Below are 25,145 nucleotides of genomic sequence, written 5' to 3'. Positions count from 1 at the left end.
CAACAATAATTCCCAGGTAAATGATGCCTGTATTCTAGTTGGATGATCGTCCACCTCTGCTTCGGCATGAGATAGATAGATAGATTTATTTGTTCCATAATATTCTTACATTTGCTTTACAGCATAGAATAAAGAACATGTCCAATTCTTACGTTTAACAATAAAATGCAATGCATATAAAATGCAAATATGAAATATGTACAGAATTAATACCTTAATAACAATAATATTTTATACAATGTAATATGTTTACCATTTAATATTATTATAATATTTACATAGTACTGTGAAATGTCAAGAATTCATCTACAGAATAGAAAGTGTGAGATATTAAGTAATTTTTTAGTTTTGTCTTAAATAATGCAGGGTTTTGGCTATGATTCTTAATGTCTTCAGGAAGACTATTGAACAATTTTATCGCCATGTAACGTACTCCCCTTTGAAAGCATGATAAATTTGATGATGGCATATGAAAATCATTCCTTCTGCGGGTATTTATACTATGTATAGCTGAGTTAGTTGGAAAATTTTCTTTATTACATAAGAGGAAATTTATTGTAGAGTATATGTATTGATTTGTTAAGGTTAGAATCTCTAATTTTTTTTAAAATAATCTACATGATTCTCTAGCCTTTGCTCCAACTATGATTCTAATGGCTCTTTTTTGTAATAAGAATATATTTTTACTATCTACAGAATTTCCCCAGAATATTATTCTGTAGGACATAATGGAATGAAAATAGGCAAAATATATTGTCTTTAAGATACTGCTGTTTAGAAATTGTTGTAACGACCTAATTGCGAAGCATGCTGAGCCAAGTTTGGGGGTTATTTCTTTGATATGATTTTTCCAATTTATTGTATTATTAATATGCAAACCAAGAAATTTGGTTGTTGATGTTTCTAGTAGAGGTATATTGTTGATAGTTGTGTCCAATGTTTCAGAGATTAAATTTGAAGTGGCTTTAAATTGAATTATGTTAGTTTTATTAATGTTTAATGCTAGTTTATTGGTTGTAAACCAGTCATAAATTTTAAGGAGAATTGTTTCTGTTTTATATTTGAATGTGACAAAGTCTGTAATTATGATACTTGTGTCATCTGCAAATAGTATAGGATAACCTATTTCTTTTATTATGGGGCCAAGGTCATTTATAAAAATTAAAAAAAGAAGAGGCCCTAATATAGATCCCTGTGGGACCCCTGTATGAACATTTCCCCATGTTGAAGTAGATTTAAAGGAGTTATTAAATGCTTTGATTTCTACTCCGGAATGAGAATGTTGTATCTATCAAGATGATGATATACTCTTTTATATATAACTTTTTCGAAGACCTTTGAGAAGACTGGTAGAAGGGATATGGGCCTGTAGTTTTAGGGCGAGGTTCTGTCCCCTTTATTGAATAAAGGAATAACAACTGAATATTTCAGTGGCTCTGGAAATACACCATTAAACATTGAAAAGTTACATAAATAAGACAGGGGCTTGGCTATTATTTGTGAACTGGCTTTTAATATTTTACTAGTAATTTCATCATATCCCCAGGAATTTTTAGACTTTAATTGCGTTAGAATTGTAAATATTTCTCGTGAATTTGTTGGAAAAATTTGAATATTTGGGAAAGTTACAGGAATAGATATTTTCAAACAATCGATGGCATTATTATTATTATTATTATTATTATTATTATTATTATTATTATTATTATTATTATTATTATTCTTCTGTGGGATGTTTAGGTTATCAGTTATTGAGAGAAAATGATTGTTAAATATGTTCGCAACTTCTGTTGCATCTGATGTTTTTCTATTATTTGTTACAAGAGTGTAATCTTGTTCTTTACTTCTACACTTTCCACTTTCTTTTTTTATTATGTTCCAAGTTGTTTTGATTTTATTATTCGAGTTCAGAATAATTCCGTTATAGTAAAGTTCTTTGGCTTTTAAGATTACTTTGTGTAATATTTTAGAGTACTTTTTAAAGTGAGCTATTAATTTGGGGTCATTACTATTTCTACTTTGAATATAGAGAGACCTCTTAGTTTTACAAGAGATTTTTATGCCTTGTGTAATCCAATTGTTTTTAGATGTTTGAGAATTTTTGTACTTTACAGGAAAACTGGATTCAAAGATATTTAAGAATGTATTATGAAACACATTGAATTTACTATTCATATCACCATTTTCATATACTGATTCCCATGTTTCATTTTTTAGTTTAGCTTCGAAGTCCCTTAAAGATTCATATACTGATTCCCATGTTTCATTTTTTAGTTTAGCTTCGAAGTCCCTTAAAGATTCTTCATTTATGACCCTTAACCTAAATTTATTCGGGTGTTTTGATGCAGGAATGCTATCATTTCTTCTTATTAGTTGAGCATCGTGGTCTGAAAGACCATTCATAATGGGAACTGTGCGGTAACTATCTAATCTATCTCCCCTTATAATTATATTATCAATTGCAGAAATCGATCCTTTTTGTATTCTAGTTGGAAAATTGACTATGTATTAAATTGAAGGTTGCTAATAATGTGTTAAATTCTTCTTTTTTAGTGTTCTCAGTGAGATAGTCAATATTTAAGTTCCCGCAAAATATGTATTCTTGTTTTTTTTCATGTATATGTTGTAATGTATTTTCTAATAGATGAAGAAAATGTTTGAAATCTCCAGAGGGCGACCTGTATATACCTATAACTATAAGATTACCAGATTTTAATTCTAATTCTACCGCACACAGCTCTAAATCTTTTTCTCTGCTAAATTTTGAAAGGCTGATATTTTTAAAATTTATATCATTTCGAACAAATATGCACACACCTCCTTTCTGTAGATTCAACATGAACATGAGGTCAGCAGCCTACTGGTCAGTCTGGGCCCTTAACCCTTTGCGGCATAGTGGTTATTCAGAAGAACCACTATTTTCTTTCTTTCTTTCTAAATTTTATGGTACAAATATTCCACCAAAGAACCACCTCTTGAGTATACACAGAGGTGCCATCTGTGTTTTGAAATCGTGTGCAGAGTTAAAATGTTGAAAAAAATTGATCGAAGCTTTGTTATGACCCATGATATTAAAAATATAAAAAAATTAATTTGTGCTTTAAAGGGTTAAAGAGCTGGAACACCATGGATCTCTATTATAAATATAATCTAGACATTAACTGTATAAGATTTATCATATATGTATATCAAAATACAAGAAAAGAACAAAATTACATTGCTCATGAAACAAAACAATATTACAGCCTATTCAGCACTTCTCTTAGGCATATTTTTCTGCTTAATGAATTTCCATAAGAACTTTCTTATTCTCTTTTAAGAAACTGAAGAAAATGAGGAAAGTGTATTTGATGGGATCAGAAGCAAAGGGGTAGAAGTGACATTTCTAAGAACATAAGTTAAATGCATCCAGGGCAAGCTAAAGCATCTAAAATTTTAATGGCAAAGGGATATACAGTAGAGTCTCGTTAATCTGAACTAATTGGGACCAAGACCTATTCGGATTACAAGATTTTGGGATTAACCAAAATATTTCCTGTAATGTAATGCATGCTATTCACGAGTGGGAGTATCCTGTTGTTATTTTTAGAACAACAACCAACAGGTTCACTTTATTATGGCAACAGAAAATTACTGATTTTATGAGCATGACAGATGTGTAAATTATGTACAGAAAACACTAATTGTTGTAACTACCCTTGAATGTGCTATTTTCATAATTTTTTAAAGTAAAAGAAATTGAGTGAATTTATACATTTTTTTCTTTTTACTACTTTGTACTATTATAACAAATTTGGCTTTTTCTTAAAATGATTTTGTTCGGATTAACCAGATTTTCTGATTAGCGTAGTTTGGATTAACTAGACTGTATCTTTCAACCACATCACACACTAAAATTGAAATAAATTTCACGGAATTTACGAAAGCTTAAGTACTTTCAACCATATTTTCTCAAAAATAACCTAATTACATTTATACCCTTTGCTTCTGATCCCTTCATCTGAAATTAACTCGGGTAATTAACATCGACTTCAAAGTGTCAGCCTTCATGTTTTCTCCAGAAGTTTATATTTTTTTTCATTCTGGCAAAAGCTCTTTCTATAGGAGCTTTGGTTCCAGTTAGGAATACGCAAAATTCTACAATGTTAGCAATGTTCTGAATTACAGTAATTATTGTTGATGGAACATTTCTGCCCATCTCATATGGAACTTATTTCCCTTCTTTATACCATTGAGTGACTTTATCTGCGCTAGCAAATTGCCTTACATAAACAAATATACCTTTGATTGAGTTCTGTCTGATACATATATTATCATCTCACTTGGTATGTATCGGAGGAAAAGCAATTGTTGCATACATCTCGAGTCTGATTAGTGAATATGTTACTAGTCAATGATGTATACATTAGAGGGGGAAAGAAACTGGCCACCCTACCCCCATTATCTTCTGGCTTGGTGGCCTCACGAGTGATGCCTTATTGATCTCACGAGATTCCAACCAATCTTCAAACTGCTGACTGAACATATATGCAGACAAATTCACTGAATATACTCTTTATCATCAATGTTGGAATCAATCAGAAACATTTATAAGGATATCTATACATATTTCAACCCATTCCATTTTGGGACATTGTTCAGGAAGATTCTTTTTTGCATTATCCAACAAAATGGGATTACTGGGCATCCCAACAAGAACTGTCTGACACTGGGACAATCTCTAAACACGAACATCTGGTCACATTAATTACAAGACACCTCTCACTCATGTCATAATTCATTATTGCTAGTAATTAGGGCTGGGACAATACTGCTTTTTGTCAATACTCGATACCAATACCAAAATTTTGACATTGATACCCGATACTCAGTTGTTAAAAACATCTTTGTAAATTTTCCAGAAGATACACAATGTACTGCATGCTGTTGAATAGTTGGACACAAACGAACTACACACTACAGTATTGACAGTAACACTAAAACCTGCTAAAAGAAATCTCGAAGCTGAGAGGGAAGAATTAGGGAAAATGTAATATGGTACGTCTTTTGTAGTGAATTCTATTTATTTTGAAATTTTTTTTTTCTCCCAAGAACTGTTGTAAGTAGCTAGGTAGTACATCTCTTCTCACACCATCGTTTTCACCCCTCGCATCACTGCTTTTATTTTAAATTACAGGTATTGCAACTAGTTCTACGAATCTACGGTTTATTCTTCTTTTATATGTATGGTATTGCTTATATACAGTAGTTATTTATAACTTAAGCTGTTTTGTCAAGTTGACAGCTATAAGATGAAAGGTCGGTACTCTTCCCACACCACCAGTTTTTGTTATTCAGTATTCACTAATTGAACTGACTGGCAATAGGAAAAGGGTAAAGGCGACACGTGCATTGTATTGGACAGAGACAGGGTTGGCATGTTTGAAGCAAAACGTTTTAAACAAAGTAGATATTGTTTTAAACACAGTGTTTAAAACTATACGTTGATATTAATTTTTAAGCCAACAGAATTCTCTCATGTTTATTATTTACTTCTCTGTTAATAATAAACAGTGTTTAAAACTGAATAACCAAACCATGTCACTTTTTTTTATCTCTCGTTTTCAGGTTTTGTTTTATCCTGTTTGTTTACAATATAAAATCATGTGTGCCTTCCATTCATGCCTCTATAAAAGGTACAGCTATGAATTTATAGTGCTGCTCTTGACTTTATGGAGCATATCTTTAACTTTTTTGCAACCAAACATTATTATTGATAAGGAATTTTTGTAGGATATACAGTGCAAACAATCTAAATGCTGATATCTCCATGTAAGTATTATCTGAAGCAGGTTTTGTTATATTTATAAGAAATTCACTGAAAAAGAATTTTAAGATGTTTAAATTATAAAATATTCTAGCCCTTTTTATTTTTCTACAAACTTAGCTTAAAATTTCAAAATGAAAAACTGAGCTATAAAATGAAATATTGAAAGTACACCATAGGGTACCAATTTTTTCTGTTGTACCACTGAGTCATTAAACCACCAAACACCACTTCTGCTTAATGAAATGGTTTGATTGTTGAGTGCACAAAAAGGACATGCAAGTTTGGCAGCCTTCTCTGTGGTACAAGTAATCATTCAATCATGATCACTTGCTCACTAATCGGTACTCAACAGTGGCATCATAAGAAAGTAGAAATCCGGATATTCATTTTGATTGGAAATGTGTCTTTGCGTTTCTGTTGTGTAGCCTGAGTAATAAATGGTAAATCCAAAGTAATAGGTGTTTTAAGTATGCTGTCTAAATATTTAGAAAAGCGAAATTCTGATAATGATTAATAAAAGTGTTTATTTAAAGAGGTAGAAAGATGTGTACAATTGACTTGTGCCAATGTGGAATAATCCCTCCTAAGCTCACAATGAACCACAAATGGTCAAACAGCAGGAACAGATGCTCCAGTGTTTTAGAAATCAGAATTATGATTTTGTACCAATTCATAACTGGACTGTCAAGCTTTTTTATAATGTTGTAAAAAAATGATTTCTCACTGTTAATAGATGATAAATTTTCAGAGCAGTCAAACTGAGGTAAATTTGAAAATAATATATTTTTTTAAATTCACCATTAAGTTTCATAAAATGTATTTTTTTATAGTTAGTAGGATATAAATTTTATGAATAAATAGCCTTGTTTAATTTAATAAACAGCACGATAAATTTAAAATGTCTAAAATGCTGGTTCCCCAAATTTTTTTCCTAAAAAATCTGGAATTTTGCTAATTTTTACAATATCCATTTGGCAACCCTATATATATATATATATATATATATATATATATATATATATATATATAAAACTTGTTTCATGTTTAAAAAAAATGTTAACTTTATCATTTTCAACAGTTAAAAGATTAATCAACTCAAAATGTCAAATCATAGAAGATGGGGAGAGTCTCAGTGTAAAAAATATAATTCCTGAGTATTCAAAGAAAAGTGCAGTTGCATTCTTTTGATTACTCACAGGGTATGATTGTTTGTCAAAACACTTGAACAAAATTGGAATTTTTTCTTCTCCACTTTGTCCATTGTGCAGTCTTCAGAAAGAAATGCATTAGAATCATATGTCCAACCCTTTCCTCTAAACCACACTGGTGTGAGAAATGTAGGAGAGCAAGCTTTATTGCCAAGAACTCAGCATTAGTTAACGACATTATTTCATGGCACTGTTTAAAACAGTATAAAAAACAGTTTAAAACAAAAAACATGTTTTCTTATTTTAAAAAAACTTTACCCCCCCCCCCCTCACAGAGAAGAGGTATATTTCTGTTTTCTAGTCACTAATTGAGGGAACTGTGCTTGCCAGGTACAATGATTTTTGCCTTTTGGAGAGAGCATCTTAACATGATCACTATGTGCTGAAATTCTTGGATTTAGGATAGAATATTATTTGAAATGCAGAAATTGAAAATACCGAAAAGGTATCGAGGATTTATCCCGATGTAATAGACATACCTTGATACTACTGAGTATCGTAGGTACCAAGATATCGCGAGTATCGAGGCCCCATCTCTACTACTAGTAATCCTCACATGCATGTGAATTTCGCCAAATTCTCGCAATCAATAAAACTTGAGGTGAGTATTGAGTGTGCAAAGTTGGATAAATACAGGGTTTCTTTCCAAATGAGTGTTAGAGGTAGTAACAAGGCCTTGCATAGTGTGAAGTCTCCATTTCAACCAATGCTTTGTGAGTGGTGGTGATGCAGAGAATTTCCAATATGTGGTAGCATTATGAAATGGCACTAAGATATTGTACTTCACCGAATCTATAACACGTTATTTGGAAAAAGAAAAGGCTTGAGGATCTACATTACACTTGTAATGAATGATGATGGAAAATTGTTGGGATGTCACAGAGAACTGGAGTACTCGGAGAAAAGTCCTCATTGTCTGCACAATAGGCTTGTCCAGTACAAGTTACAAATTCAGGTTGGACCACCTGGGATTTGAACCTGGGCCCTCTGCTTTTAAGTTCAGCATGCTAATACTGAGCTACTATAGTGATCTATGGATTTAATAAGCCTACTGGTATTTTTCAAGTAGGTAATACGAGGGAATCATAAACCACTAGCACCTAGTCATATTTCTAATCATTTTATATACAATATGATCCCATTAATAGGCTTGTCAAGGGACTATGGTCTTAAAAGCGTTTTAAGCAGGACAGTGCTATAGATGGGAAATGGTATTGTATGAAATGGTGGGGAAAACAATTTAGACACTACTCCATAGGAAACGTATTATATTGTGCATTAGCTAATAGTGCAAAATGCAGATAAGAGCTCATTTCATATGAAAAAATATATTGTTGTTTGCTGTATGTTTGTACTGCTGTGGTTCAAGTAACTACAGATAACTTCACTTGATACACCACTAGGAGCAACACTAATGTAATTTTTCACTTACAGACAGAAATTGGCTTTGTCATTTTGCACTACCAAACTTAGTGCACACTCCACAGAATTGAAAGGATGACTAAATTTTACAGAAAGGACAGGGATGTATTCACAGGGAGATGTTTAAGTGCTAAAATTCTTTCATACAAACGAAAGTACAGTACAGTCTCGATCATCCAAATTAATGTGGATCGAGACTACCTTGGATACGCAAAAACTCAGATAAAACAGATGGTTGCTGAAAAACTGCGTTTTGATTAGAAATTAATAAACACTCTACTTAATAGACTAAATGGAATGAATAAATTATGTTAATATGAACTCTAGGTACCGTATTTGAAAATGGAGTAAGTATACATTAAAAATGCAACTAATATGCAATACAGTAGAACCCCGATTATCCATCACCCTATTAACCGATTGGTGGATTATCCGTTTGTCCTTCTGTCGCTTTTTTTTTTTTCTACACAAATATATGAAGTAGCCTACTGTACATTGTATTAGCATATTATTTTTTTTTTCTAGAGAGTGTTATTACAAGCCTTTTTCCTTACACAGTATGGTCTACTGATCGAATTGGGTACTGTATAACTTCTACATAAAATGTCTTCTACGGGTGTCAAAAGAAATCTTGTCGTGCTAAGTATCTGAAAAAAAAAAAAAAGTGTAAATAATTGAGTGATTTGGGAGGAAGAGAAACTGTGGCTCATCTCGCAACAGGATATGAGTTTGGAGTGTATAAAGTATGTAAATCTACAACACGAGACCTCTACTATTCATATCTTTCCAAAGTCAGCCATTACAAAGAGTTTCCTTGCCCCTTAAAAACCCATTGTTGACAATGAGATTTAAATTGGTGAACTTGTGATCCACTACCTAGCGTGTTAAATACAAAGGCCATAGAGGAAATTACCGAAGTGTAAGTATTATTTACTAAATTTATAAAAAAAGTTTTATGGTACGGATTATCCGATTTTTTCCGATTAACTGTTCAGCCTACTCCTTTCATTACCACAGATAATAGAGGTTCTATTGTACTTTACAGAATTTACAGTATTTCTTTTTTTTTGGCTTGGCTTGAATAACATGGAACCTCAGTTAGTCAAAACTTGGATAATTGAGAGACTACTGTACCAATAAATACACCTTCGAAGTGCTGACAGGAGGGTTTTCTCAGGTGGAGGGTGAAATTTTTTCTTTCACTCATGATGCAATGACTCTCAGCATAGTCACAGCAACATATTTCTTCACCATGCTTTTAAAACTAAGTTTTGCAATTTATATGAAATTTTTTACTCATTTCCCATCCGAAAAACATTACAAGTAGGATTTGGTAGCGTTAACGAAGGTAAACTTATGCAGGATTATATATGAAATTTCTATGGACCGTATAAAAGAGCATGATAAATAGGATAACATTATAAGCAGGACCATATTAACGAGGTTTTACTGTACAGAGTTTCGTAAAATATCACAAATGATTACAATATACGAAACACGATGTCATGGGAATGTACTTGATCTTGTGTAAGATTAGCTGTGAATTTTCCTAGAACCAAGATATTTCCAACTAGCAGCTGGTGATCTTTTAGGAAATAAGGACGGAGAGAGGTTTCAGCTAATAGTAGACAATCATTTATAGAAGAGTCGCTGACAATTCGTAAATGCCTGCCAGCCAATAAGCTTAACGAAACAGGTTAAATTTACCCTGAATTCTCAGTGAAAAGCAAAAATAATAATTATATAATGTATGTATAAAATAATAATTGTATAATGTATGTATTAAATACCGGAGAGAAAAAGACCTTTGGGGAGGCCGAGACATAGATGGGAAGATAATATTAAAATGGATTTGAGGGAGGTGGGATATGTTGATAGAGACTGGATTGATCTTGCTCAGGATAGGGACCTATGGTGGGCTTATGTGAGGACGGCAGTGAACCTCCAGGTTCCTTAAAAGCCAGTAAATAAGTAAGTATGTATAAAATAATGAATCTTATGAGATAAATTTTGACTTTATACGAACTCCACTTTTTCATTTGTCACAATGCGAAAAAAAAAAAATCTTGAAGAAAACAATTTTCTACTTTCTGAAGCTCTCCATAGTATTATTGATTATAATGATAGTGTATCATCTATATTATATGGTTTGAACTGGTAATGGAAATTACGGGAAAATGGCTGAACGAATTTTAATAAATGACTCCTCATTTTGAAGCTTGGAACCCAAAGATTTGGAGAAAAATAGTAGTTTTCAGTGAAATGTCAATTTTCCTACATAATTTTCCTATTTTCCAAAATTCATCTGACGTCAGTTTTGAGAACTAATGGCTTTTCAGAATAAAAACAAAACACGCACATACTACAATAAGCAATATTACACGAAGGCCATGACCTACAGAATTGCCAACATATTTAGAGCAAATCAGAGCAAATTCTGTGACATACAACACAGAACTGCACGCATTGTATTTTTCACTTGACATAATTAGGAACATTAAATCCAGACGTTTGAAATGGGCAGGGCATGTAGCATGTATGGGCGAATCCAGAAATGCATATAGAGTGTTAGTTGGGAGACCAGAGGGGGAAAAAGACCTTCAGGGAGGCCGAGACGTAGATGGGACGATAATATTAAAATGGATTTGAGGGAGGTGGGTTATGATGATAGAGAATGGATTAATCTTGCTCAGGATAGGAACCAATGGCGGGCTTATGTGAGATCGGCAATGAACCTCCAGGTTCCTTAAAAGCCAGTAAGTAAGTAATGACAATAATGTGTCGATCTTCATTTGTGTAATTTTTATGTCGTCTCTATAATTGGTTATTAAAAACTTTCAAGACTTACTAAAAGTAATTTACAGGTCTGATTCTGTGGTGTGTAATTTTCTGAGTACAGCTGTGTATTGAATATTAAAAACTACGAAACTTGAGGTCGTTTGTTGACATTATCACCATTAAAAGTGAAATATTATTATAGTTAATGCCATGATGTGAGTATTGGTCACTAATATACATATTAATGATATAGTCTATTGATGATATGAAGCTCAAACCTTTTGGAGTTAAATAAGTAGATGTAGAGAATATCTTAAATTAGATCTTCATTTCTATAATTTACTGAGTGACCTGTATAATATATCGGTATATGTTACTGAAAACTACAAAACTTACATAAGTTAAATTATTGTTATTAAAAATGAAATATTTTCATAGTTATTAATCAAGTGATATGGGTCTTTTTCATAGATTTAATGACAGTATGATGTGGATATTTATATGTGTGATTCTCTCCAGTATTGTCTGGAGAGAGCGCAAAAATTACAGATCCTAAGGAAAGACCAAAAATTATTTTGAAAAACGAATTTTTTGAAGGTGTCAAAAATTGTAGCTACCTCCTTAATTTGGCGAATTAACTGATGTCAATTCAGCTGTTTCATAAGTTACATTAATGGGGAATCCATAAAAGGAGAGCTGTTATTCTGCAGCTCCTTAAAAGAGGGAACTATTGGAGAAGATATATTTCACTGACCAATTTCACGGACTGGACTCACTGTGTAGGAATTTGTTCAGATGGTGCGATATCTATGATAGGAACATATGCTGGGCTTGTTTGCAGAGTGAAATTGGTAGCACCTTTCACAAAACAAAGTGCATGAAATATAAGCTATGGTTCCAAATCGTTAGTCTATATGGCAGACTTGTTTAAAAAAAATTAACACTTAAACTCTCTCTTAGGGGTTTAATATTAATGTTTATATACTTCAGTATCTTTTGGTTTAGTTGCTTCATGAGTGATGCTTTATTCATATCACTTAGGAGGTTCAAACCTGTCTTAGGACAGTCGACTAAACTACAAACAACATTGTGTATATGAATACAAATGGCTGAAATTCCGTAAGGGCCTCCTACAGTAACATAGGGTAAGCTCAAAAGTGTACTTGGCTTGGGGAGCTGTATTGTCTAAGCCCATATTAAATTGCTCATAAAAATAACATTTGGAATATCTGTTTAATTAGGAATCAAATTGAATATTTTTATATCTTTCACGACTTCCTGGTGAAAATTATCTTTCTTTGGACGAAAATGTTAGGAACATGCTTATAAAATACTTGAAGGAACATGGGAGAATTTGAAAATAATAGTTCCCTGGTATGTCAAATAATAATTACATCTGTGTTTCCTTGGAATCCTTTAAAAGTCTACATTAAGCATGTTAATTTTCCATTAATTTTGAATAAAATTACAGAAAATTTATAAATCTTTTTTACATTAACTGGTTTATGATTAAGTTTAAAGGAGAACTGATTGTTTGCAGTAATGGATTTATTTGCTTTGTTAAATTTGCTCCCATGTATTGTGAGATAAATATTTTTCTTCATATGCCTATTTAAAAAAGAATTTGTTCAGGAACAAACTCAGCCTCAATTTTCAAGTCACTTTCAGATTTCAGCACTATCTCCTGTGGTTCCTGATTTTTAAAACTCTGTGCCATCCATAGCAAGCACATCCTTCTCACTAAGTCAAATGAAGAGGCTGATTTACTTAAAACTTGTAGATTATTTTAATGTATCAAAGTACATATGATATTTCCATGCAGATATTCTGCGTCGTCATACAATGAAAGAGTAATGGAACGGAGTAAAATTCAATCTGGCACCAGGCTTTGAACTCGGGTTTTCAGCTCTACGTGCTGATGCTTTTATCCACTAAGCCACACCGGATACTCACTCCGGCGTCGGACAGAATCGTCTCAGTTTAAGTTCCAACTCTTGGGTTCCCTCTAGTGGCCGCCCTCTGCACTACGTCATAGATGTCTATGAGCGTAGGACTGGAGTCCACACATGTGCTGAGGTGCACTCGTTATGAGTGACTAGTTGGCCGGGATCTGACGGAATAAGCACCGTCTTAAATCACGAAGTGATTTACGCATATCATATATATTATTTTAATGTACCGAAGTACATATGATATTTCCATGCAGATATTCTGCGTCATCATACGATGAAAGAGTAATGGAATGGAGGACTTCAGTCCTACGTTCATAGACATCTATGACATAGTGCAGAGGGCGGCCACTAGAGGGAACCTAAGAGTTGGAACTTAAACTGAGACGATTCTGTCCGATGCCTGGGTGGGTATCTGGTGTGGCTTAGTGGATAAAAGCATCAGCACGTAGAGCTGAAAACCCGGGTTCAAATCCTGGTGCCGGAGAGAATTTTTCTCAGGTCCATTACTTTTTCATCGTAAAACTTGTAGGTTAAGAAAGATGTTTAAATGTTTTAAACTACGCTGTCACACAAACTCGCATGGAATCTTTAAAAACAGATGTAGGCCTATAATCACTTAAACTTTTACTTGCGTAGTTTCATTTTTAAGAGTTTTTGTTTAATTTTTCGTGGAATATGCGAAATAAATTCATTAAAAATTAGTTACAAAATTGTGTGTAGCTATGAATACATATGATTCATAATGTCTATAGCCATGATTCATATTATTCGTAAGTTAGGATTAAGGAATTTTCTCAACTCAGATCTTTGTGAAAAGGGTTTAGAAGTCGAGTTTAGGAACCACTCTTCCAAAGCATGCCAAGATATTGTTTTGCAATATCATTTCGTGAAACTGTTTTCATGTCCTTTACTTACAATGGATTCACTTGTAGACCACCTGTTCGGTGTAGTGGTAGCAAATGGGACTCTTAATCTGAAGCTGTGCTTGAGCAAGGGTTTGAATCCCACTTGGTCTGGTTGTCTATAGTTTTTCTTTTTCCTTTTTTAAGTCTCATCTGGAGACAGAATCCCAATGAATAATACAACTAGAAAGACACTTTTGGCAGCTTTTTCGATATTGTTTCAGTGGTACCATTAATTAGGCATTCCCAACGAGACAGATGTTTGCCTAACATGACCACCTTAGGCATTCCATACCCTCATGTCCTTATCAGTTGTGTGACGTAGACTATAATACTGGCTGACTGGGAATCTGTAAGTTGTTGATTCCAAAGATTAATCTTGATGTATCAGTATGCAGAGTTTTTTAATTTCCAGCTTAAAGAATTAAATTTTAAAACATCAAAAATCTATTGGTTATTGGGACCTAAATCAAAACTGTCACTAGAAAATAAATTTCTTCTTTATAAAGTCATACTGAAACCAATCTGGACATACGGCATCCAACTGTGGAGAACTGCTAGCAACTCAAACATTGAAATACTGCAGAAGTATCAGTCTAAACCTTTACGTTCCATTGTCATTGCACCATAGTATGTATGTAATGATGCCATTCATCATGACCTAAACATTTCAGCTGTGAAAGAAGAAATCTCTAAGTTCAGTAAAAAAATACCTGCATCGATTAAATCAACATCCCAATCATTATGCATTAAATTTGCTGGATAATAGTCAAACATGAAGATTTAAAAGGACCAATGTTCTTGACCTTCCATTCATTTTTACTACAGCTATTTGAAACATTCTTATTTTTCTTTTGGAGTGTTGTCATGGGATAACATCTCCACTTATGTCATATTCTTATATAATATTTACTTACTGTCTATTGTAGACAGATTATAAATGTGGCATATATGTTAAATAAAAAAGAATTTCCAGCTAATAATAAATGGCACAGGTTATGCAGTTAGCTGATTAGTAGGCTGAGGATTTGCATGTAAATGCATGTTTTTATTGATACGACATGTGTGAGAAGTACTCGTATAACTTTACATTTTAACATTTCTATGAAACTTAAAAAAGTTCCAAGAAGTGAGAGGGATGATTGTCGCAACCATGTTTAAGGAATTCATGACTCATGAGGTTGGCCAAACATTCCAATATGTTTGTTTGAGCCAGTCTCGAAGAAGAAGAAGAAGAAGAAGAAGAAGAAGAATAGGAACAACTTATTCAGAATTCAGAAATGGACAACTACAGATAACTGGCTCTAAAGTTCCAGTAAATACCTAAAGAGGGCAGAGCACTTGTTTGCCTGGTCTGCAGTGTGCCAGAAAAATAGTGATCTAAGTCATTTGTAGAAAGTGTCTTCTGTGTTCAAGGAACAGATGAACTGTGGACCAAGTAGTGAGGGATCTTGAAAAGGTCCTTCTTTTTAAGTTTGCCCTAGTTAACATCCTGTGATGTTACACTTTTATTTTCAGCATACAGGCGTGCGTTAACTGAAAGATGGTGTTCCTTCACAAAAGAAAACCTGGGGGGGGGGGGGGGGCTTTTTATAGTTCATTGCCATTCATATAGCAAAAGCAGTTGTGGTAACACAAGTGAAATGATTTAATATTCGTCAGAATTTTTTTTTTAAGTAAAAGTATTGTTGGAAGTTACCTGAGTCTCTCAAAGTGCATAAAACATTCCATAGTCGACTTCTTTTTAAATTTTTGGTGCATATAAAATCTCGGTCTACTGATTAGCTGTAAAGAATGTCATTGACTACCCATTTGGAAACCTCGAGTGCAGATCCTGAGGAGTTCACATGAATATTTTAATGAATCGCCTCTGCTTTACATATTGCCATAAACTTTTCGGAATGCTCTATTTTATTTATTCATGGGTAAATTCTACAACATTTCACCGTTTCATAGTATGTCAGAAAAGTTATTGCTACTGTTTATTGTACCTCTCAAATTTATGATCTGTAGGACATGCAGCCTTCTGACTATAAATCTCACAAAAGTAACGAACATCAATAAGTAAATTTGTATCTTGTTACCCATTCCCCGAAGACAGTGAATGTGAATGCATGATCCAACACTCTGACAGATGCTCTTAAATAGGTTTCTTTCCTACATTATTTATGGTATTTTAATTGTATAAGGAACTTTCATTGAACCATATTTTACTTTGTATAATTGCAATTACATGAATTGTCCTATTCCGTTACATTATAAATTACAACTGAAAGTATGGAGTTGTATCTTTTTGTTCTATAAAATTATGTATAACACCACACATTATTAGTAAATGTGTATGATATATTGATGATGAAGACGACGATGATGATGATGAGGACGACGATACATACAAATAGCCCAATCCACAAAATTATACTGTATTTCCATTTTACCTCTTTATAACAGTGCGTGAAATGTGATACACAAACGAAATTTGTGCTGAAATCTCGTAGAAAAACTGGGAATGATGATTAGGCCGATTTACACTTTGAAGAGAACAACATGAGCTCTTTAAAGCAATAAACTCAATAGGCTATGTATATTTTGTGGGTTGTCATCTCCCTTATTTTAATATCATACTTAAGAAACTGTGGCAAAAATTGTTACTAAAAATATTTTCCTGAACTCTGTTATCTTTGAAGGATTTAAGCCAGATGTGACTATCTCACAATATAACAAAAATTAAGTTCATCTTCGTCACATCATCTTACCTTAATCTACCTTATGGTAAACATGAATGCTATAATTGTGAGATTGTTCTGCAAAATATAGATGTAACTGTTTGCATTTGAACTTAAACCTTGATTATGTCTAGAACTATTTCTTATGGATTAGTCATGTCTAGTTTGGAACTCTTCATATTGCCTTGCACTTCTGATGGCATAGTTTACTTTATAATACATCTGTGAGAATTTTTTTTGCAAGACAGTCCTAGTTTTTCGTTCCTATGAATTGCATTACAGTAGGATTCCTCGTATCCAGCCATGATACTATCTATCACTCAAATGAAATTTTTGTGCACTGTAAGAACAGAGAATTTCACACTTTCCTATTTAGACTCGTCCAACATCCCTTCGAAATGGGCGAGTTCAAGTGGTAAATTTAAAGATATTGTCTCTGTGCATTGTTTGCAAGGTCCAAGTGACAGCTTACCAATGCTACCCGATATACACCAGGGACATGTTTTCATGCGTGAACAATGTAAAGAGTAAACAATATGCGGCATGTGCGATCCACGAAAACCACTCACATCTTCATCCAATTTTCCCTTTTGCGCAAATGACTGTTTTTTTTTTTTTTTTTTTTTTTTTTTTTTTTTTTTTTTTTTGCCTAGCCAAAAGTGCCGTTGTTTTGGTATTGCCAATTATTTGGGTGCCAGATACGAGGAATTTTACTGTAGTATCAATTAGCCAAAAAACTGCACTAAGAACAAACTTCTGTTCTTCCATCTCTATAATACTTAAGCAAAAACTTTCGCTAATTATACTCAAATTCTGTTTTAAACTGGAAATTATTTTTTCTTCATAACCTCTAATTTTCATTATCATACTCGTCATTTCCCATGTTTGCAGTTTTTCTTGGGAAAGGTAAATGTGGTAGTTTCCCGTTGCTTTCTGCACATCACTCTCTCTTTTGCATCTTAAAAGATCCCAGGGGGCCCCAGTGTGGAGGTGAGGAGAGTGGATTTGACTAATTAGGCCCTCCGGACTTCACCGAAATTTAACTGTTTTCAGAACATGGGAGGAGCGATAGTAGGAGGAAGAATAAAGTGTATAAGATTTGCTGATTATATGGCGTTATTAGCAGAAGAGGAGATGATACTAAGGGATATGCTACTGGAGCTAAATGACAGCTGTGAGCCATATGGAATGAAGATAAATGCCAACAAGACGAAGATCATGGTCATAGGAAGAAATGTAAAGAAAGTTAACTTGTGAATTTTAAATGAGGCAATAGAGCAAGTGGACAGCTTCAAATACTTTGGGTGTACTATAAGCAGTAACATGAACTGCTGCCAAGAAGTCAAAAGGAGAATAGCAATGGCGAAGGAAGCTTTTACTAGAAAAAGTATCTTTTGTGGATCTCTGGACAAAGAACTAAGGAAGAAACTAGTGAAGTGCTTTGTATGGAGTATAGCTTTGTATAGGGCAGAAGTGACTGCAAGCATGTAAAATGTGGATATGGAGAAGGATGGAACATGTGAAATAGACAGACAGAATAAGAAACGAAACTGTGTTCGAAAGAATGAATGAAGATAGAATGATATTGAAACTGATCAGAAAGAGGAAAAGAAATTGACTGGGTCACTGGTTGAGAAGAAACTGCCTTCTGAAGGATGCATTGGAAGGAGTTGTGAACAGAAGAAGAGTTCGGAGCAGAAGATGATATCAGATGATAGACGATATTAAGATATATGGATCATATGAGGAGACAAAGAGGAAGGCAGAAAATAGGAAAGACTGGAGAATGGATAGAACACTATGAATGAATGAACTCATCATTTTCACTACTACTAGACCACATACTTATTTAAAAAATTATATGTGAAATATAATGCTAATAATTTCATGAAATCATAGGTATAAATTTGACTTCCACTGACAATTAACAACTGTATTTGTCTATTCAGTGAAGATAGTGATAAGACACAGGCATGCTTTTAAAGAACATTTTAAATTTTGACATTACTTCAGAATTTCAGCATAAAGAAAGATACAAATTAGGTACTGCAGTAGTGGAAGACATTTTTCATGATCCTGTTCATATTTGACATCTGCGAATGAAACAGAAAGGCTCACACAATTTGTTGCTGAAAGTAATTTCGTTCATTAGGTACAGTTTGAAGTTTGTCCTGTGGGCATTGAAAAAAATAATTACAAAAATGAGGGTTAAATCTCTTAGTATTCCTCAGGTAAAATAAGATACACTGAATGTAGGAGAAATTAAATATCGTGGCTGTTATTTCAAAACCTTTAACTCTAGAAAACGTAAGCAGGTGCTTTCACAAAATGTAACTACCACAAAACATCGCTTCGACAATTTATCAGAATTTTGTTAATATAATAAAAAACCAAAAAATGCATGAATGGCAATATGATCTTTCGAGGTTTTGTATTTTAGAAGTTATACTATCATTCCAATGTACGTGGTTTTGTATTTTGTCATTTGTAGAAAAGTATTGTTCATTCTTTTATAAGTGTTTAAAATAGATATTTTGCGACCATTGAGCCTGAAACCTCGAGTTCAGTGATCATTGGATTTACGAGGTTTTGGAATAACAGCAGCAATATGTAGCAATAATGTTCGTAGGCGTGAAATATCTAAATAAGAATTTGTCATTACTTGAATGTTTTATTGAACAGTTCTTACAGTAGTACACATAGTTAAAATTTATTTCGTATTATATATATATATATATTATTTTCAAAATGTGATACATGATCAGGGAACGAATTTCTAGGTGCTAAAAAAGAGAGCTTTAGGATATTATAAAATCCAATTTAGAACTTTCAGGAGTTTATACAAAATTGACACGCAAGAAAATATTACAGCTGCCAGAGGGAAGTTATAGGAAAAAATTGATGAACTATTAACGGAAGTAAAATATAAAGGCTGCAAGGAAGCTGTAACAAAATACAGGTTGATGTCAGGACATTACTTCTTGGCTCACCATCTACACAGGATAGGCATATACCAATCCAACAGATGTTTTGTGCAACAACCCTGACCAAATCACGGACAAACAACACCTTCTGTTCTGCCCAGCCATAAACCCAACTGCACACCAGACTTGAGGACCTTGTTAGCTTGTACTGGGAAGCTAGAGAGAAAATGACTTGATCGTTAATTCTCGCCAATGGAAAATAATAATAATAATAATAATAATAATAATAATTTTAGTAAATATTCCATTTTAGGTGGAATTTTGTTTCTGGGTCTGTACATTGAGTGCTATTGAACTGAAGACTCAAATTTTATCAGTGAAAGAAGTGATTTGTCAGTTTAATTTCGTGTAACGAGGGTGCATTGACTTAAAAACTTAATTTGTAAGCTCTCGCCTAACGGGGCTCAAATGAAGCTGAAAATAATTTGTAAGTTCTCGCCTAACCTGAGCAACCTACCACCCTTTTATGCTAGGATGTACTTTTTCAAACTAACTTCGGCTCCAAAAAGTTGGTAAAATTTTCTTTCCTTCCTCTCTAAGACCAATATGGAACGAACTTGCCAGACCAATGTTTGTCTGTAAGAGGAAATTTTTTACATGACATTTTTTTTTTTTTGTAGTTTTTGGGCATTTTTATATTACCAGTATTTTAAATATTATATAATACTAAAAAGGCGCTTTTTAGGCACAAAGATAGTTTTTAGGCATTTATAAGAGTTTATGGTTCATTTAGGCATTTTAGGTCCTATAGAATTTTAATAGGAGGATCCTGTGTACATGAAACATAGAGATCTGAATAATATATGTCTAGATTTGGCAAACGAAATAGGTACAGATCTAGGAATCCATTCCCTTTTCGAATTTAACTATATACACGTATCATTTACAAATAATTTTCCATGGTAATACTCTCACTACTAATATCACCATGACCCTCATCATTGTATGTTTTGTGAATTGTTTAATGCAGTGCAAAGAATTGTACAAGTTTCGAGTATAGCTTATTCTGTACTATGGGCTTTTTTCTCCACCCCTCTCCCCCCAGGTTCAGATCCAAATTTTCTGTGTACTGCCAAAAATTACCTATTTAATAAGTTCACTTTTTATAATTTAAGGTTGACTACCAACAGACTCGTGTGTATATGTGCTTTGCATTGCATGACATTGAAAGGAATTTTTAATAAAGATCAATGCACTGAGGTGTGAAATGTCCATAACAAAGAATGGTATTCATTGCATTATTTATGCACCTTAAATAACTGGAATTTTTTCTTCTTTGTTAGGACATCAAAATTTTCCAGTAATCGGCACCGGAAGTTACAACCATTCAGAGAAACGTGACTATCTTGCAAGAATATCATCAAAATCAAGAGCAACGCTGTTTCCTCCAAATTTTTGTCGCTGTTGTCTCTGTCTTCGTCGTCGTTGTCGCTGTCACCAGTAGTAGCACCCCATCTCCTCCACCCAGATCATCATTGTCATCACCATGGGGAGTGTGAACGTGAACCGCAGCGTGAGCGACGCATTCTACCGCTACAAGATGCCTCGCCTCCGTGCCAAGGTTGAAGGCAAGGGCAACGGCATCAAGACCGTCATTGTCAATATGATAGATGTTGCCAAAGCTATAGGAAGACCTGCTACATGTGAGTAAAATTCTCCTGATTTTCTTATACTTGCCCCCATATAAAATTTTCACTTTCCCTGTTTCATAATTTTCAGCTGCTCTTCCTCTTGCTTCCATATCAGCATCATCGTATTTTCTATTACATTTTTCTTTCCCTGCAGTACTTTCTTTTTCATCTTGCTTTTCTTTCTCCAGTAACATCATTTTCTCCTGCTTCTGCTTCATCATTTGCAACATTTTCGTCTTCTTCCTCTTTTCCTTCGTCTTCTTCTGCCTTTTCCTTTCTTTCTCCATCGTCTCCTGCCTCTTCTGTCCTCATCCCCTGCATCTCTTCCTTCGCCATCTCCTGCCTCTCTTCCTTCGCCATCTCCTGCCTCTCTTTCTTCGCCATCTCCTGCCTCTCTTTCTTCGTCATCTCCTGCCTCTCTTTCTTCGTCATCTCCTGCCTCTCTTCCTTCGTCATCATCTCCTGCCTCTCTTCCTTCGTCATCATCTTCTGCCATCATCTGCTTCCATGCCATCGTCGTCATACTGTCTTTTTGCTTCTGTGTCATATCTCTCCTACTTCTGTGCCATCGCCATTATCTCTCCTGCTTCTATTCCATCATCATCCTCTCTCCTGCTTCTATTCCATCATCATCCTCTCTCTTGCTTCTAATCCATCAATATCTCTCCTGCTTCTGTGCCATCATTCTCTCTTCTGCTTCTGTTCCATCATTATTTATTTATTTATTTTATTTCATTTAGCTAGCAAAGTGAGTGCAAATTAAATTTATAAATCGAAAATGTGTCTAACCACTACTGTAAGAGCCAGGCACGTGTACAGTGTGGTCTTAGCCAATAATATAACGTAAACTTTACAAAGACAGTTTACTAAATACAGTAATTCAAAGTGATAAATAACACACAAGAGCAAAAAAAAAAAAAAGAACAAGAGAAAGAAAAAGAAAGAAAAATCACATTTAATATATATTGATAAAGCCAGAAACCAGTTATATTCAATAGAAACTTGAATATAGTCGACAGAAATAAAAATGTAAAAAATAAACACATTTCTTAGTATTATATATAATTAATAATTTTACAAATTTCTTTTTTAAAAGTTTCAATTTTAAAATATTTAAACTTTGGAAAATGGTTTGTAATTTTATTATAAAGTCTTGGGCCAAAACTAGCACCATGTCTAAGTGCTGCACTTGTATGACATTTAGGCTCAATTAATGAGAAAATAGACTTTTTTGTCTTCGAGTACGATATTCATGTCAATTAGATTTATGTTTTATTTGATTTCTGGGGTAGTAAGTTAGTAAACTATATTTATAAATTTCTTCAATAGACAGTACTTTAAAATTTGTATAAATTAAATTTGTTGGGTAATACATATTTTTGGTTAGACAAATTTTTATTAATCTTCTGTATAATAAAACTAATGGATTAAGTACAGATGCTACTCCACCCCAATTTATATACCATACTGTACTAAAGCTAAAAATATTATTCTCAATGCCTCCTTAGTAATAAAATTTCGAAGTATTATGAATTTATAAATTGTCTTTCTTATACTTGTACACATAAAATCAGTTTGTTTATCCCAACGTAAATGCTGATCTATAATAATTCCTAATTATTTGACTTGTGTGGAAGGTGTTAGATGTGGGCAGTTACAATAATTATTTGTTAATTCATTACATGAAATATTATGTATTACTAAGTGATAATTATTCATAGGTGGAGGTAAACTTTGCGTTGTTAAAGAAAATGGAATATAGGTAGTTTTATTAGTATTTAAGGAAAGGAGATTAGAGTCAAGCCAATCTTTCACTACGTTAATTCCATTGCTAGCATTTAAGTAAGTGTTACCTCAATTTCCCCATTAAATGTTAGTACATCTGCAAAAGAAAATGTATTACCACCATATTTCTTTAGATCAGTTTTCAACAAATTTATATCTATACTAATAATAAATCTGTAACCGAAATTTTTCTGGTAATTTTTGCTTTTCCAAAAATAGTTGGTGTTAACATGTATAATTAATCATCCTGAAACCAAAAATAGCTTTTTTTTTTTTTTTCTGTCTGGATGTTGTTACCTTTTCACGCAATTTCACTGATTTATATGAAAATTAGAATCTCCCATATTATTGATTTTCATGAAAAAGTTACATAACAAAAGTTTCTTCAAAATTGATTTCCGATAAGTTTTATACTGTGCAAGTTTGATAGGACTGATATTTAATGAGATAAATAAGTTTTAAAATAACAATGCTTTTTATGTCATTGCCCCCTAGATTATACGAGTATTTTGCCCGTTTCATTTCCCTTTATCTTTTATATTTTGTTAATTCCAGATCCCAGTGGTCAGCCTCACTTGAGGACGGATGATTTGAAATCTTAGTAGATAAAACAAATTACTGTATTTATTTAAAGCGGTCTTGGAAAGAATCAGATTAATATCCATTTAACATATGAAGATGATATTCATGAGTTTATAATATAATAAATATTACTATAAAAAGATAGTGTTTGTATGTTTGTACGAGGCAATCTTAGGAAACTATTTAATCGATTTGGATAGTTCTTTCATCATTGGAAAGTGTATTTTCTTCAGAGGGACATAGACTTTGTCACTACAGAAGCTCCAGAATGAATCGAAGACTAGGCACAAATGCTTAAAGGTATGATTAAAACAGACCCTTACGCACAGATAACTTGATATACTGTCGAAACTAATGATGAATGAGTGATATGTAGTTAAATTTAATGCTATTAGAAGGTAATAACATTTTATGTCTAATTTGCGTTTATTTATGAACCAATGATAGTCAAGGATGGAATAATTTTACAAATGAAGAGTCCACTGCAAGAATGATGGATGTCATTTGGAATGCATTTTGCAGGAGAAGCGATTGAAAATTTGAAATGCTTAGCGCTCAAAGCTTAACTGTGATTTTCCGATCATTACTGGACAATGACTATCAGTGTTAATGCCATGTAACTCTCTATGTACATTCTATATGTTTTAAGCTATGCATTGACAGTCTTGGTTCATTTTCGACAAAAAAGTGACATCCATCATTCTTGCAGTGGACTATTCAAATATACTGTACACTCAACACATACATATTAAGTATTAATTATTCAGTAAGATAACGGTACTTTTTTTAATTGCTTAATTGCATATTTGGGTGAGCTACTGTAATATATATTTAAACTTTATTAGGTCCATGTAAAATATTACTTTTTAATAGATTTTATTTTTTTGTCCAATCGTATTTTTGCGAATGTTGTCATAAAAGGCAAGTAGGCCTATTTCACCTGGACCAAAAATAAAAAAGAAATACAGTAAAAATTAGTATTTTACCTTGGAGCTCACTGGAGCTGTTAATTTTCTATATTATCTGAGTCGTTTTACAAACTATCATGAAATGGCGTTCTTTTCCTCATCATGTATCCACATTTGTTTCCTGTGGTTCTTAAAATAATATGTATGTGCCATGTTAACTTTAATGTGTTTTTATTTACTTAAAGATGTGTAATGAGGCCAACACAAAAAGTTACCTTCTTACACAATCCACGCTATATTCATATTGGTTTGGAGTGGTTTTTTAAGGAATGCATTCAAGACTGATTTATAAACATATTAAACGAATTTATTCTTGCACCAAAAATGGATGCTGCCTGGATCAAATAGTAGTATTTTAATTATGCAATTACTTCAGTTCCATCTGGTATTGTATGACG

General features: G+C 33.2%; 1 protein-coding gene across 3 annotated transcripts in view; it reads left to right on the top strand.

The window, feature by feature from the left end:
* The window catches only part of eIF5 (eukaryotic translation initiation factor 5), a 227,288-nt gene that overhangs the window by 160,684 nt on the left and 41,459 nt on the right, over positions 1 to 25,145 (top strand). For all 3 annotated transcript variants that reach the window (XM_069817991.1, XM_069817990.1, XM_069817992.1), the window contains one exon: positions 21,065 to 21,424. In XM_069817991.1, the coding sequence (XP_069674092.1) occupies positions 21,268 to 21,424 (157 nt within the window). In that variant the 5' untranslated portion in view covers positions 21,065 to 21,267. The remainder of the gene's footprint in view (positions 1 to 21,064; positions 21,425 to 25,145) is intronic.

The sequence above is a fragment of the Periplaneta americana genome, chromosome 2, assembly GCF_040183065.1.
Source record: "Periplaneta americana isolate PAMFEO1 chromosome 2, P.americana_PAMFEO1_priV1, whole genome shotgun sequence".
In the NCBI taxonomy this organism is placed as follows: domain Eukaryota; kingdom Metazoa; phylum Arthropoda; class Insecta; order Blattodea; family Blattidae; genus Periplaneta; species Periplaneta americana.
This window is presented reverse-complemented; position numbering and strand designations above follow the sequence as displayed.